Consider the following 14,695-nt stretch of genomic DNA (forward strand, 5'->3'; position numbering starts at 1 on the left):
AGTAGTTCTTTCAGAAAGGACTATAATGTTAAACCCATTGTTTTATGGGGGAAGAAAGACTCTAAGTTCTCTCTGAATGGTTAAGCTATGTTGACTAGATGGCACAGCCCTCACTCCCACTGCCCTCTGACTTTAATTCTGTGTTTCTTCTAGACTTCAGTGTCTGCATCTCTTTGCTACTGGCTAGAAGTGTTGAAGGGCTAATGCTCCCAGAAGCTCTCAACGGGACTAGGTATAGAAATACCCTCACTCTCTTGATCTAAGAATGGAACAATTTTAGGGTCCATGTCTTTACTTCCCATATATTCCCAGGATTCAGCTGCAGTTGCCCCTGGGTGGAGGGCTTAATAAACATCATTTACTTTTACTGGTGGCTTTCCCTTCTCCCTATCACATTTCCACTTTCCTGCTGCTGTTTCCTGCCTTTCCACATAATTATCTGCACTAAAACACTCAGGGTCTGCTGCTAGAGGCATTCAAAATAAGGCACTGTGTGCAGAATTCTACAACAATGGGTTTTTGCCTCACAGTGTTTCTCATGAAAGTTTTAGCGCAGGTGTTATCATGTGAGACGCAGTGAGGTAGGCTTCCAGTTTTGGGGGGTTGCAGGGATTGAACTCAGGAGCCCTCGACCACTGAGCCACATCCCCAGCCCTATTTTGTATTTTATTTAGAGACAGGGTCTCACTGAGTTGCTTAGCACTTTGCTTTTGCTGAGGCTGGCTTTGAACTCGAGATCCTCCTGCTACAGACTCCTGAGCCCTGGGATTACAGGCGTGCGCCACCAAGCCCGATGTGGGGTTTCATTTCTAAATACTCTTAAGTCTTTGGCTGCTGGTCTTAGGGCTGGAAATCCCACTGTGAGGGTATCACTTCCTGCCTTGCCTCTCTCTGCCATGTAATTCGCTCTTTTAGCAAGATTAGGTTGGCAGATAATGTTGAGAATAAGGCTTTTGGGAATAGAAGTTGGGAAGAGGGATCTGACTATGTTTGTGCATGTGTGTATGAGTAGTTACATGCACATGTGTATTTGCATGTATGTATGTGTGTGATACGTGAGTATGTGTGCAACATTAGAGGAAGAATCAGCGTAACAGAAGTGAGGTAGAAGAGTCTTTGGAGGGCTGGGGGTGCAGCTGTGGCAGAGTACTTGCCTAGCATGTGCAAGTCTCTGGTTTCCATCCCCAGCACCACAATTTTTTTTTTTTTTTTTTTTGGTGGGGCAGGAATATTAGAATCAAACCATCACTTCCACACCCATTATTTTACAAAGGCCTGGTCTTGTGACCAGGACCTTCATCTTTAACCTGTCCATTAAATGCTGGCCAGGACCCAGAGGGACTGTTTTTGTTGAGCGCCCCAGCTGGATGGTTCATACCTGGGGGGACAGGAAGTGTTAACCCGTTCCTTCCTCCCGCTCAGCAGCTAAGTTGGCTCAGGTTGAGGTGTTTTTCAAAATTCTCTGGAATCTCAGCCCTGGAAGCCAGGTCCAGAAGCCCTGTTGATCTAGCCGGATTTTCTCCCTGGCCTGGATCAGTCTGTCCTGGGGACACCAGTCCTCCTGGTTAGGCCTGTCTGTGTGGGCACTTGGGAGTCCCAGGGACCAAGCATGGGGCTGGGGAGTGGGGGGCATTCTGGGTGGGCAAGGAAACTCATGAAGGCAGCTTCCAGGAGGTCTCCCTCTGAGCTGTTCAAAGCCTTATCATCCTGGAGGTATTTCTAATACTATTTCCTGTCATTGTTTCCCTTTGGTAATTAAAAGGAGGCCAGGGCCCTGATGTGGCAGCTCACAGCTATTGTGGTGGGGAAGAGGGGGGGTGGTTGGTGAACGTCACAGCTTGGGCTTTATCTCCCCTGGCTGCAGGGACTCTGTAGCCCCTGGACTACTTAACAACAAAACAGGCCAGAGCTGCAGCAGATCCCTCCAGCCTCAGCAGCTGCTGGGAGAATGGCCTAGGGGTGGTGGTACCACTGAGCAGCGGCTGAGTTTCCTAAGGGATCTTGGAGACACCTACAGCCCCTATTTGCAGGCAAAGGTATGATCTTTTGGAAAGAGAGCTGATGAAGTTGTGGGAGAAAGATGCAGGGCTGATCCTTGCCCTGGGACCCTGGCTGGGTATCTCCATCTCTGGACTAGAAAGGTTTTTGTTTGGAAGGCAATTCAAAGACTGGACTATCCGAATGCCTCTTTGTCTTCTTGCCTCTGGGTATCCTGTGGCTGCTTTTCTTCATGCAATTGGGTTTTACTTTGTACTTTTCACTCAGACAAGCCTGGACCAATCTTTGCCCTCACCTCTGAGGTACAATACACCTGTGCATTGGGAAGGACCAATTTTCTGGGACCCAGGGCTGATGGGGTCCATTTATCAGTTGAACTTAGCAAACATTATTGAGCATGTCCTAGATGCTGGCACCATGCCAGGCTCTGGGGATGGAGGTGAGTGTGCCTCTGCTCTGGAGGCTCTCATGGCCCAGGACCAGTGATCAGTAAGCAATGAATTGGTAGTTCCTGCACCTTCTCTGGGTGCCCGTGGTAGCAATGAAAGTGTAAGACAGTTCCAGTTTCCCCATTTCTGCTAAGAGTGGAAGGACTTGGGTGTGCCTCTACTCCTGGCTACTGGAGCAGGGTATAGGGACATGAGAGGTCAGGATGCCCTGCAGGAACCAAGATGAGTTGACAGTGCTTCTCGCTTCTGTTTTGGGGCTGAGACTGTTATCTGGGGAAGGGTGCTCAGGGGTGTGGCTCCCAGGAATTGTTACACTTGGGCCTGCATTGGCCTGGGAGCAGTTTTAGGACTAGTAACTCATGTTCAAATGAGAAATGGACCAATGGTGATCAGTTCTTTCCTTGCTCTAAGACATTATTTTTCCTACTTTATGCATTGTTAGTAGCTTATACCAGCAGCCATCTATGGGAAGTAAGAACAGTTTATTTCTCTTGCTTCTCTGCAGATGATTCCTGCCAGACTTATACGGGTGCTGCTTGCTCTGGTCTTTACATTGTCAGGTAGGTACTAAGTCCTCACTCCTGCCCCCAGGGTCATTTGGAGTAACCCCCTTCTAGGAATCAGCAGGTGTGTCTTCAGGTCACCTTTGTGTGAGTCTCATGTTAGACGCGCAGTGAGCCTTTCACAGTCACTAGTTTCCTCCTATGAAGGTTCTGCAGAACCCCCTGCCTCTGACTTGTATTCTTCAGAGACCAGATGCCTGCAAATGCCTTCCTCTTGTAGAAAAGATAAGCATGCACAGAATCATCCTATATGATGGAAGCACAGGATGGGAAAGAAGTAATTAAATTCTTAGAAGGTTAGTTTCAGAAGGAATTGTAGAGGACATCTAGTGAACGTTTTATGGTATAGATGAAGAGACCGAGGGTCAGAGAGGAGAAATTATTGTTTTAAAATCATGCAGAGCCAAAACCAGAGATCATTTCTCTTGGGTTCCCAGCCTGCTCTCTTCCTATTATACTATTTTTCTTACCTTGCTGAGATTTTGAGATTGTGAATGGTAGGGAAGGACTTTTGACCCGAAGAGTCTCCATTTAGATAGCTCAGGTTAGTAGCATCCAGTCTGCTCCCCACAGGTTAGTCTGTAATGAAATGTACACTTATCATGTTCTCTGCATGTTTCTGCCAGGTGGGTGGTGTGTTAGTGAGGGGGTCAGCTCTCGAGAGAACTTTTACCATTTCACAACTCTGACAGGCACACAGTCTGATCTGTCTAAAGTTTAATCTGCTCAAAATATAATAGTAGATATGTAGAAATATGCTCATTGCCATCTCTTTATAAGAATAAAATATTTGAGAAAATTCTAAGAACCAAATAATAAGAGGTTATCCTATGTACATTTAGATGTAGAATGTGAAGTAGCCACTAAAAATCACATTTTAGAAGTATATACAATGGCACAACAAATTCTTTACAATATATTGAGAAATAAACATGGTTTGAAAATGGTTTTGCACAGGATGATCACAAATTTGTAATAAATCACAACTGTATATATGCTATAAAGTAGAACAAAAAGGCAGATGCTTACTCTAGTTATTGCTGAATGTCAGATCACAGATAATTTTTAACTTCTTTGTGTCTTCTTCTGTATTCTCCAAATTTTCTATAATGGGTATTATTCCATTTGAAATCAGTAAGTAATTAAGTCATTAAAATGAGCAGAGTTAAGTCATTAAAATGAGTAGATTGCCTGAAAAAATGTTCCTCCATTACTGCCACGAGTTCTGGGCCATATTCCAGGACTGAAAGCCATAGCTTTATTCTTATTTGGGATGGAAAATACCTCCCCACAGCCCAGTTTCCCTCAGATGTAAACCTCATGAGATTGGAGAGATTTGGGACGATGGTTCCAATTTTGCTCACCCTTGTCCTTCCCATCTAGACACCCTCTGCAGAGAAAGGGCCGGTGGCCGGCCATCCATGGCTCGGTGCAGCCTCTTTGGAAGTGACTTCATCAACACCTTCGATGAGAACATGTATAGCTTTGCAGGAGTGTGCAGTTACCTCCTGGCTGGGGACTGCCAGGAACACTCCTTCTCGATTCTTGGTAAGTACCGGGCACTGAGGGCAGGAATTCAGAGAAGGGGCCAGCTGTGCTCAGCCCTGGCATGCAGGGAGGGTTCCAGTTCTCAGACATGCCTGAGCTCAAACATCACTGCTGAGAGTATGATGGGGAGCACCCTTTCTATGACACCCGGCTTCCTTTGGCTTCTCCAATCTCTCTCCATGGGCTTCTTTAGTGGTTGCAGCCAACAGGTCCAGGCAGTGCCTCAGGAGCTACAAAGCATCAAGAAAAATGATGATCTAGAAGGAACTTTGGAAGACATAAAATTCCTTGAAACCGGAAATCATAATTTTCTCGGTGGCTTGTGGAATTCAGAGTTTCTAGCTGATGTTGCACATCTCTTGTTCCTAGAAATGCCCCGGTTCTGCCCCCATGTTCTCTCTGGGTCCCCACAACAGCTCTAGAATGTCAATAATGTCACCCCTGTTTTACAAATGGAAGAACCAAGGCCCAAGGAGGCTGTATAATTCTCCCCAAAGCCTGACAGAAAATAAAAGGAGGAGCTGGATTTAATCTTGGGCTTCTTCTTGAGGGGTGTTTCCTCTTTACTAAAGAGAGAGGGAAGTTTCCAAGGCTGGGAGTGGGGCTGGGGGCATTGGTGAAGAATTATGATTTGGTGACTTCCATACTAAGACTCAGTCAGCTGTGAGGTGTGAGGAAGGGATGCTACAAAGCCAAGCAAAAGAGGGTTCTCTCTGGGGAGCTGAGGTGTTAGCTGACACAGATCCAGGCCATTAAAGAAAAATTCATGAAACTTCTTAAAACAATAAGAAAGACCTTACATTTCAAGGGGCACTACTGCAAATCCACCTCCAAATACAAGGAAAAGTGGAATTTTGATCCAAGGAAGGTTGGGTGGAAGTCAGTGACAGAGGAAATGTCAAGGTAAGGGTTTTTTTTTTTTGGCTAAACCAACTCGACAGGAATCTTACTGAAGGCAGGCCAGGGTGATCAGATACTGAGGTTGAGGGATAAGGAATTTGATCATATACAGAAGGTAAGGGATTTTGGCTAAACTGACTCAATGGCAATCAGGACTAAGTGAGTCAAGGACAGATCCTAAGGTCAGGACTAGTCTAGAAGATGGTTCAGTGGGACCTGACTCAAGTTTGGTCAAGGAAGAGATTCTTTTTGCTAAACTTATGCCCTTCCATGATGTATAAGTTGAAGGGTTCTTGGGGTTATTACTCCATCAGCCATAGAGTGGATCCAGGCAGTGTCCTCTGTGCCCAGCATGCAGTAGGCTATGTTTGGGAGCTCAGTGAGCTGACCATGGTCATGACTGTAAGTGTCCCCTGCTTCTTAGCTGCTCCCTCGGGCCATCTCTGCCACCTGCCCTGCATCTGCTAAGATACCCTATCACAACATGGCTTCAGTGTCCTGCCATTCTTCCCATTTCTTTGTGAGTCCCTCAAAGACAAAAGCTATGCCTTGCTCATCTTTGTTTCCTGGCACTTAGCTCCGTGGGGTTTCTGTCAATATTTACTGGTGTTGGGGACCCTAAGGAGCAAGGTGCTCTGTTGTATCAAAGGAAGATGTTTACAAGGGTGGGTGGCGTCTGAGGATCCTTGGGTAATGGGGCTTTGGTTGGGTGAAGAGCACAGGGGAGGGTGCTTCACACAGTGGAGACAGCATGAGCCCAAGAGGAGAGGCTGGAAGAATGTGTGCTCATGAGGCGGAACCCGTGGTGGAGTGGTTTCCAACTGCAGCCGGCATGGTGACCGCCTAGATGGCTCTAATACAAGGCTGCTGGGCTCCACCTCCAGAGTTCTGACTCAGTACATTTGGAATGGGGCATGAAATTTTTATTTGCTAACAATTTCTTAATTGCTGCTGCTGGACTAGGGACCAAACTTTGAGAAGTCCAGGAATGGAGTAAGTCTGGGACACCGGGAGGCTGCAGGGCAGGGTCCTGAAGTCTGATGGAGGGAGAGTTGGCTGCATTCAGAGGCTGGGAGGAGTTAGGTAGAGTCTCTGCAGTGGGGAAGGATCAAAGGGTCTGGTGCCTTCCAGAAAGGAAAGTGGGAGGCAGGGTAACCAAGCAGGAGGTAAAAAGGACCAGAGACATCCCCTGGGACCTGACACCACATGGAACACTGGGTTATGGAACCCAAGTTTGCTTCAGAGGCAGCACCTGGGGACTGGCTTGGAAAAGCAGCTGACAAGAAAAAGGTCCCCTCCTCCACCAGGAAGCGGAAGGTGCTTGCGCACCAACCTCCGGTGGCTCCAGTGTTTATTTTGAGTGGATTTCTGCACCTTAACAATCATTGTGGAGATGGTACAGACCCTTTACTGAGATGACTCTGGGGGTGTTTGTGGGAAATGGAGGGTTAGGAAGGTTTTGAAAGAAGAGATAATGACATGTCTCCACCCTGAGTGGAGTTTGCAGGGAGGGGACACTGGTACCCTGGAGGGGCTTGCTGTCTTGACTCCATGATCAGCTTTAGCTCAGTCCTGCTGTGGTCTCCCTAGCCCAGAGGCGGGTTAGTAAACAGTACATAATGAAACCTTAGGACCAGGCCTAGAGTCTACATTCTGGGCTCAGGGAGCCCAGCCAGCATGTTGGAAAAGTCCCTTTCCCTTGTGTAAGCCCACCTCCAGAGCCCTCTCCTCTTAAGGAGCCCTCAGAAGCAGAAAAATTCAGGTACCTCCTCCTGTTAGCCCCCTTGACCACACTGGCCCTGTCCAGCACTCGGCATGTCAACTTATGCCCACTGACTGGTTTATAACCCCCAGCACTTGGAGGCTCTGCCTCCAGTAGGAAATGGAAGCCTGGAAAGAGCTGTAGTTGGAGCCGACTCCATTCCCTCTCTGCCCTGAGTGCCCTTGGGGAAGTGGCAGAGTGTCTCTCAGCCTTCATTTCCTCTTCTCTAAAATGCAGAGCCTGTGAGGCTCACGAGAGATGAAAGCATTTGCAAGTGTGAAGTGTTATCTGAACCTGAGTTATTGAAAGCAGCCAGATGCACAGAAGCTTGTTGGGTATGCACATGGCGGAGACACAGGGCCGCCAGGCTCTCAGGGCGTTTCTCTGGACGGCAGGTTGACAGCAGGTTGACAGCTATGGGAATCTTCCACGACACAGTCCATGCAGGTTTGTACCAGAGGCCTGGCCTCTAGCCACCGATTTCTGGTGTCAATGGCTGGGGCAATTTGAAGGGATGGAGAGGGCCACCCTACTTCCAAAAAGCTCATTGCAAGACACCCTCCTACCCCCCACCCAGGGTCATTGTTTTCTTATAGCAATTTACTCTTATTGAATGTCAATTTTCTGGGAGGTTATTGGCCTAAACCAGGCTATTTAATGTATGTTGGCTTCATTTATACTCAAAATTGTGCTGATAACCTGAGAAGAATTGGGTGGCTACTTTTTCTGAGTTGGGGTGATTGTAGAGGAGGTGGTGTCAGAAGGGGACTAATCTGTGGAGCCTGGGCCTGTGCTGGAGCTTGGAGCAGGCAGCATCCTGGGGTCAGGGGAAGGAACCCAGACCTTGGACCATACGGTTTTAGTTCACAGGCCCATGTTCATCTTCTGCTCCATTGTTCTCCAATGACATCCTGTTTCCTCAACTCTAAATTGAAAATAATTCCCATTCCTCTCTGGGTGCCTGTGCATCTTGTTCACATCCTGGGTAGAGTGTTTATGTCTCTTCATGAAGGCCCACCTGGTGCAAAGCGGAGGGCCTTTCCCATTTCTAATGATTCCTCTTCCTGGTCAAGCAGCTCTGGGCTTCCAGGCCAGAGCTCACATTTTCTAGTCAATGGGCCCAGGATCCAGAGAGAGTTCACAGAGTCCTGGTTCCTCCTGCCTTATAGAGACTCTTCTTCCTAAGCCAAGGCTGCAGGGTTCGATGGCCTCCCAAATCAACCCAGGGAGAGCCATAAACAACTACTCGCTGGCTGAGTCATTTCTGTAGGGGGAACCTCAGTTTCCGAGTTAGCAGAATGGCATGGTCTCAGTAGATCATTGTTCTCCAAGTGTGGACAGAGAATGACCTGCATCAGAATCATGGGCATGGGGTGGGGAATGTTTGTTAGAGATGCAGATGAACGAGTTCTGTACTATATAGCCCCAGGATACCCTAGTTCTAGCTTCTGGCTTGCTTTAGAAAGTACAGGGTGCCTCTTGCTCCCACATGTGGGGTTGGGGGGCCAACTGGCCCCCTCTGCACCCTTATCACTGAGTTCAAGGGGTCAGGAGGCTGGGGAGGCCTGGCTGGTTGTTTTTCCTCCTGGATGGACACACAGACTCTTCCTTACCTAGCAGTGATAGGAAGAGCTAACAGGGAGGTCTGTGGAATGTGGGAGTTGCTGCCCATTTCTAATGGTTCATTTTCCTAATGGATTTACAGTAAGGGAAAGAAGTAAATAAAACAGAGGTTGATATGGAGTTCTCCCGTGCATTAGTGACTTACTGAATCCACAGCCGTCACATGTCCCATTAGGTAGCTTTGTTGCAATAGGAGATTGGATTTGGAGTCAGAAAATCTGGGTGTGGGTTCTGCTCCAGGTGTAAAATCACTCAGTTGGGGTGATTTCTTTTTCCTCAGAGGACATTTGTGTCTGGAGACATTTTGGGTGATTATAACTAGGTGACATGCTGTTGGCATCCAATGGTAGGGGTCGGGATGCACAGATGGCCCCCACAACAAAGAGGTATCCATCCCTAAACGTCAATAGTGAGAGGGTGGAATCCTGTCTGAATCTCAGTTTCTCCTTCTGTAAGATGGGGTCAGCCTAGGTCAGTGTTTTTCAAACTGAGTCACAAGTCATAGTCCTAACCAGCACTGCAAAAACTAAACAAAATAATAGAAAACATCATAACATTTCAGAGTTCATGGCACGTGCTAAGGGCAGATGTGTGAAAGTTCTGCAGACTGGTCTGTGTGTGCGCGCGGTGTGTGTGTGCATATATGCATGTGTGTGCGTGTATGCATGTGTATACCTTGTATGCATGCCTAGGGACCTAGAAGACTCCTGGGAGGCATTGCAAACCAGAGTTTGTTACCAGGCTGTCCTGTCTATTTGTTTGTTTATTAACAAATAAAAGTATTTAAAATAAATAATTTTACCATTGTATTGTGGAAATTTTCAAACATACAGAAAAGTTGAAGGAATACAACATTATTATACCCACCACTCAGATTCCGTCGTTACTGATTTCCTCTATTCACCTACCATTGACCACTTCAGTTCTGTTTGGTTTTCATGGGTTAATTTCCTGCTGTCAGAAAGTTTGTGTGACTTCTGAAGATTTGTTTGCTGTAAAAACTAAAATGCAGAGTGGCCCAGACTCCCCGGTTTAGACAGGTATAAAAGGACTAAATGGCAACAAATTTAGTTTAAAGATCTTAATTGGCTCTATTTATTATTCTAGAATCAGGTAACACTTCATTTTGTAGACTACAAGGAGTGTTCCTAAGGACTGAGCAGAAGAAATTGATTTTATAGACAGAAGGGTTAAGGAAAGCAGAAATAGAGAATAAAAGTGGATTGGTTCTTTCAAAGTTACTTAGCTTGTGGAGATTAAAGCAGCTACAACTGGCCCATTCGGGAATTTGGCTTCTCCCCGCCCCCCGACATTCTGCTTTCCCAGAATGCCAGAGAAACACCTGAGTTTTGGTTTGATGGACACAGAACTTTAGCATGAGAGACTTCATTTTGGTTTGGTCTCAGTCCAAACCAATAGTCTCCTTTATGTTTTGTTCAATACAGGACAAAATTCCTTTAACCTATATGACACCTTTGTTTTCTCCTGGCAAGCACTGGTGTGGAGTTCTGCAGACTGTGGTCTGTGGATCTACTCTGCCTGGCTGGGAGTGAGGAGACCTTCCCTAACTGGACTTACCAGTGGTCCCGGTCATGGCAGCAACACCTCAAATCAAGAGATCTTCCTGTTTTCTGAGCTTGGTTCCACAGGCATCCTTGCCTCTTTTGCTGAGGAATTAGAGCCCACACTCCCAGCTCCTCCTAGAAGAAGATTGATCTCTTCATCATTTCCAAGGCTAGTCTGGAAATTCTGGGTCCTGTGTTCCATACCTTCAGGACCTCTAAGACCCTGTGCCCCATGTTGGACCTCTGTCTTCACTGACTGCCCTCCATCTCCCCTCTTCCCTCCACCAGTTCTAAGTCTCCAAGGCTTGAGACTCGGACTCTAAACTGACCCTTTGGGCTCCTTCATCCCTATGGCCAATCCATTGTCTTTGGTCAACAAGGGCCCAGCCCAAGAAGTGGTTCTCAGAGACCAGCTGTGGAAGCTTAAGCTTTGATAACGCTATGGAAAATGCCTCACCAGTTTCCTGTCTTTCGTGCCAACTGCCCTTACCCTTGTCCCTGTGTTTGTCCCTCACCATGAGACCATCGACAGAGTCTATTTTATGATGTGTTTGGCCATTCAAACATCTCTAACGGCAATACCCATCGTTTATGGAATCCTTACTAAGATTCTCTGCACCGTGGGTGGCAATTTATCTACACTGTCTCTAAACTTCTAGAGAATCAAATGTGGTAAATTGAGGCGGGGCTCATGAATCTCCATTTTAAACGAACAGCACAGAGGTTCTGATTTGGGCTCTTCTAAGATTGATATTTAATTAGTTAATTAAATTCTGGGGATGGAACACAGGGCTTTGTGCAGGCTAGGTAAGTGCCCTGCCACTGAGATATACCCCCAGCCCCCAAGATTTTAAATGACATTATTTTAGAATACCGATTACCCACAACCGGGACTCTTGCTTCTGTTTGCTACTTGACAGTGTGATCAATTGCTGAATGCTTTTCTAATCTTTGTATTTATATTGTGAAAAGGCCTCTAGTAGTCATCATTGAGGTCACTGTGAAGTGATCAAGCTTTTGTAGTTTTCTTTTGTGGAGTGTAAGAGTCCACTGAGATCTATGTATCCAGAAGGCACCCCATAAGAATTTTTAGATGAATGGAAAGATGAGTGAATAAATGAGATTTTAAAGGAGATTTCTGTTGCCCATTTTAAAAGTCTTTTTTTGGGGGGATTTTCCACTGAGATAAGATTATAGAGGTAATAGTATTAATACATTTATTACTTTTTGGGGGGTTATAATCACTACTACTCCTCTTTTCTCTTTCAGGGGACTTCCAAAATGGCAAGAGAGTGAGACTCTCTGTGTATCTTGGGGAATTTTTTGAGATCCATTTGTTTGTCAATGGTACTGTGATGCAGGGGGACCAAAGGTAAGTCAGAAGTGCAGAATGTCCAATTTGAAAGGACCCTGGGGATTCCCTGGCACAAGCCCTCGTGTTTCAGATGAAGAAGCTGGGGCCCAGGGAGAGGAAGAAAACGTACTCAGAAGTGAGTAGCAGGGCTGGGCGGGAGCCTCAGCCTCAGCCTCAGTCTCAATAAGTGAATGAGCTAGAACCTCATTCCCTTTGTGCCATCGTCTGAACCTTGTAGCGTGGGCTTGGAAGGGTAGAGAGATGTCCCGAAAATGCACCAGAAGCCCAATACTGAACATGTGCTCTACTTTCCAGAATCTCCATGCCCTATGCCTCCAAAGGGCTGTATCTGGAGACTGAGGCTGGGTACTACAAGCTGTCCAGTGAGGACTATGGTTTTGTGGCCAGGATCGATGGCAGCGGCAACTTTCAAGTCCTGCTCTCAGACAGACACTTCAACAAGACCTGTGGGCTGTGTGGTGACTTTAACATCTTTGCTGAAGATGACTTTAGGACCCAAGAAGGTAAGGTTTTCTGGGCTCCATTTCCCTAAAGTGTGGTTATGCTTTTTACCTCCCTACTTACAGACTCTCACTAATACTCCTCACCTGGCATTCACGCCTCGTCATGACCTCACCTCAATTTATTTTGCCAATCTGCTCTGTTAATATTTCACCTCAGTGCCTAGACGCCCTGGTCAACCTACAACTTGGAGCCTCTCAAACCCGACTTTGTTCAACTTTGAATTCCCCATAGAAATGGGGGAATCACATGTGGTAGATGGTTGGAAAATACTGGAAGGTTTGAGTAGACCCTTGTGAACCCACTACGATTGAATAGATGAAATCTATCGAGTGAGTCTCCACACTGTTCAGAAAGGCTAGTTATCTAGGCACGGTGGTTCATACCTGTAATCCAAGCGACTCTGGAGGCTGAGGCAGGAGGATCACAAGTTTTAGGCCAGCTTCAGAAAGACTCTGTCTTAAAAATAAGACAGGGGCTATAGTTCAGTGGTAAAGCTCTCCTGGGTTCAATCCCTGCAAAAACACCAAAAGCATAGCTTATGTATGCTTGTGAGCAACAAAAGATAATATAGATGTGAAATAACTACTAATCTTTTTAATAATTTTAATTCCATAAACATTCAGTTAGTGATATTCCCTTGTAAAAACAACCTTTGTATATAAATTATTCTCTTCCTTATCATGTATCTACCTTCTGATTTAGGGGAAAACATGCAGAGAAAACAGTAGAGTGAAAGATAATAAGGTCGTTTGTTTTTATCTTCTCTAGCACTGATTTCTCAACCTTTTTATTATCCAATATGTAAACTTTAGGCTATCAGTTTTTCTTTAAATATCACTTTAGCCGCACCACACCAATTATTTTAATATATAACACAGTTTAATTTTTGTGTAGTAAAATACATTTTCCTACTTTCCATTTTGAGCTCTTTCTTAACCTATAGCGTGTTTAAAATTTCCAAATGTTTAGAATTTTTAAGGTAAATTTTTGGTAACAAAATTGATTTCTAAATTAAATTAGCAACTTGTGGAGGCTTATTTGTAGCTAGTACTTGATCTTTTCTTAAAAATGTTCTATCTATGCTCAAAAATAATATATTTTCTGATTGGTGAAGGAGTCCATATTTGTTTGTTGAATTAGGTTTGTTAATTGTGATGTTAAAATCTTCTATATGTTTACTACTTTTTGTCTGCTTCATCTACCAGTTACTAAGAGAGCTGTATATATATTTTTTACAATGTTGGTAAATTTTGTCGATTTCTTGTAATTCTGTCAAATTTTGCTTCGTACGTTTTGAGTGTTTGCTATTAACTTTTAGAAATATTACGTCTTTCTAGTGAATTGCTCCTTTACATAATGAACCCATTATTTATATATTTTAATTAGCCCTTTATCGTTATATATAGGAGTTGGGCTCATTTTGACAACTCATCCATGCATGGAAATTGATTTCCAATCATGATCTCTCCCCTTTCCCTCCTTCCCTCCATCTCCTCCTGTATTCTCAGCTGTACTCTACTAGATAGACTTCCTTTCATTTTTAACAATGCCTTTTGCCTTGAGACCTGATATTAATATTGATACTCTATTTTTTTATGTGGTTAGTGGTTGTTTGATATATCTTTTTTTTTTGTACTTTCAATTGTTTTGTGTGATTTTGTTTTAGATGTGTCTCATGAAAGTTGCATGAAGCTGGATTTATTCTATGTTTTAAAAATGGCTATTAAGGTGCAGTAAAATTCACCCTTTCAGTGTGTACTACTCAAATGCCTCATGTCCTTTTGTAGTCGAACTTACCCACAATTCTTAGCCCCTGGTAATCACTGACCTTTTTTCCTCCCGTGTTCCTATAGTTTTGATTTTTTCCAACTTTTTTATAAACACAGTAATATGATATTAAGCCTTCTAAGTCTTGCTTCTTCTCATTAACATAATCCATTAGAGATTCATCATGTTGAGTGTATCAATAACTTGTTCCTATTTATTGCTGAAGAGTAGTACCTAAATTTGGTTATCCATTCACCAAAGAATACTTTGTTTCCAGTGTTGGGGAATTATGAATGAAGGCACAGATGTCCCTCAAATTTAATTATAGTACAATACACATAACAAAATTGACTATCTTAACCATTTAAAATTTTTTTGTAGTTGTAGATGGACACAATGCCTTTATTTTATTTGTTTATTTTTATGTGGTGCTGAGGATAGAACCCAGTGCCTTCCTCATACTAGGCAAGCGCTCTGTTGCTGAGCTGCACAGCCCCAGCCCTTAACCATTTTAATGTATATAGTTCAGTGACACTAAGTACATTCATATTGTTGTGCAACCATCTCTACTATCCATCTCCAGAACTTTTCATTTTGCAAAACTGAAATCTATCCATCAAACAGTAGGTCCCCATTCTTCC

General features: G+C 44.7%; 1 protein-coding gene across 2 annotated transcripts in view; it reads left to right on the forward strand.

Moving 5' to 3' along the window:
• The first annotated feature begins 1,875 nt into the window (after positions 1-1,875).
• The window catches only part of Vwf (von Willebrand factor), a 155,519-nt gene continuing 142,699 nt past the window's right edge, over positions 1,876-14,695 (forward strand). Inside the window, exons 1-5 of one of the 2 annotated variants that reach the window (XM_005338364.4) lie at positions 1,876-2,036; positions 2,953-3,007; positions 4,394-4,558; positions 11,678-11,780; positions 12,078-12,286. In XM_005338364.4, coding sequence (XP_005338421.2) covers positions 2,953-3,007; positions 4,394-4,558; positions 11,678-11,780; positions 12,078-12,286 — 532 coding nt within the window. In that variant the 5' untranslated portion in view covers positions 1,876-2,036. Of the gene's footprint in view, positions 2,037-2,952; positions 3,008-4,393; positions 4,559-6,373; positions 6,452-11,677; positions 11,781-12,077; positions 12,287-14,695 lie in introns of those variants that run through there. The other variant, XM_078015364.1, reaches the window with a different exon arrangement.

Source organism: Ictidomys tridecemlineatus, chromosome 6 (genome assembly GCF_052094955.1).
Source record: "Ictidomys tridecemlineatus isolate mIctTri1 chromosome 6, mIctTri1.hap1, whole genome shotgun sequence".
NCBI lineage: Eukaryota > Metazoa > Chordata > Mammalia > Rodentia > Sciuridae > Ictidomys > Ictidomys tridecemlineatus.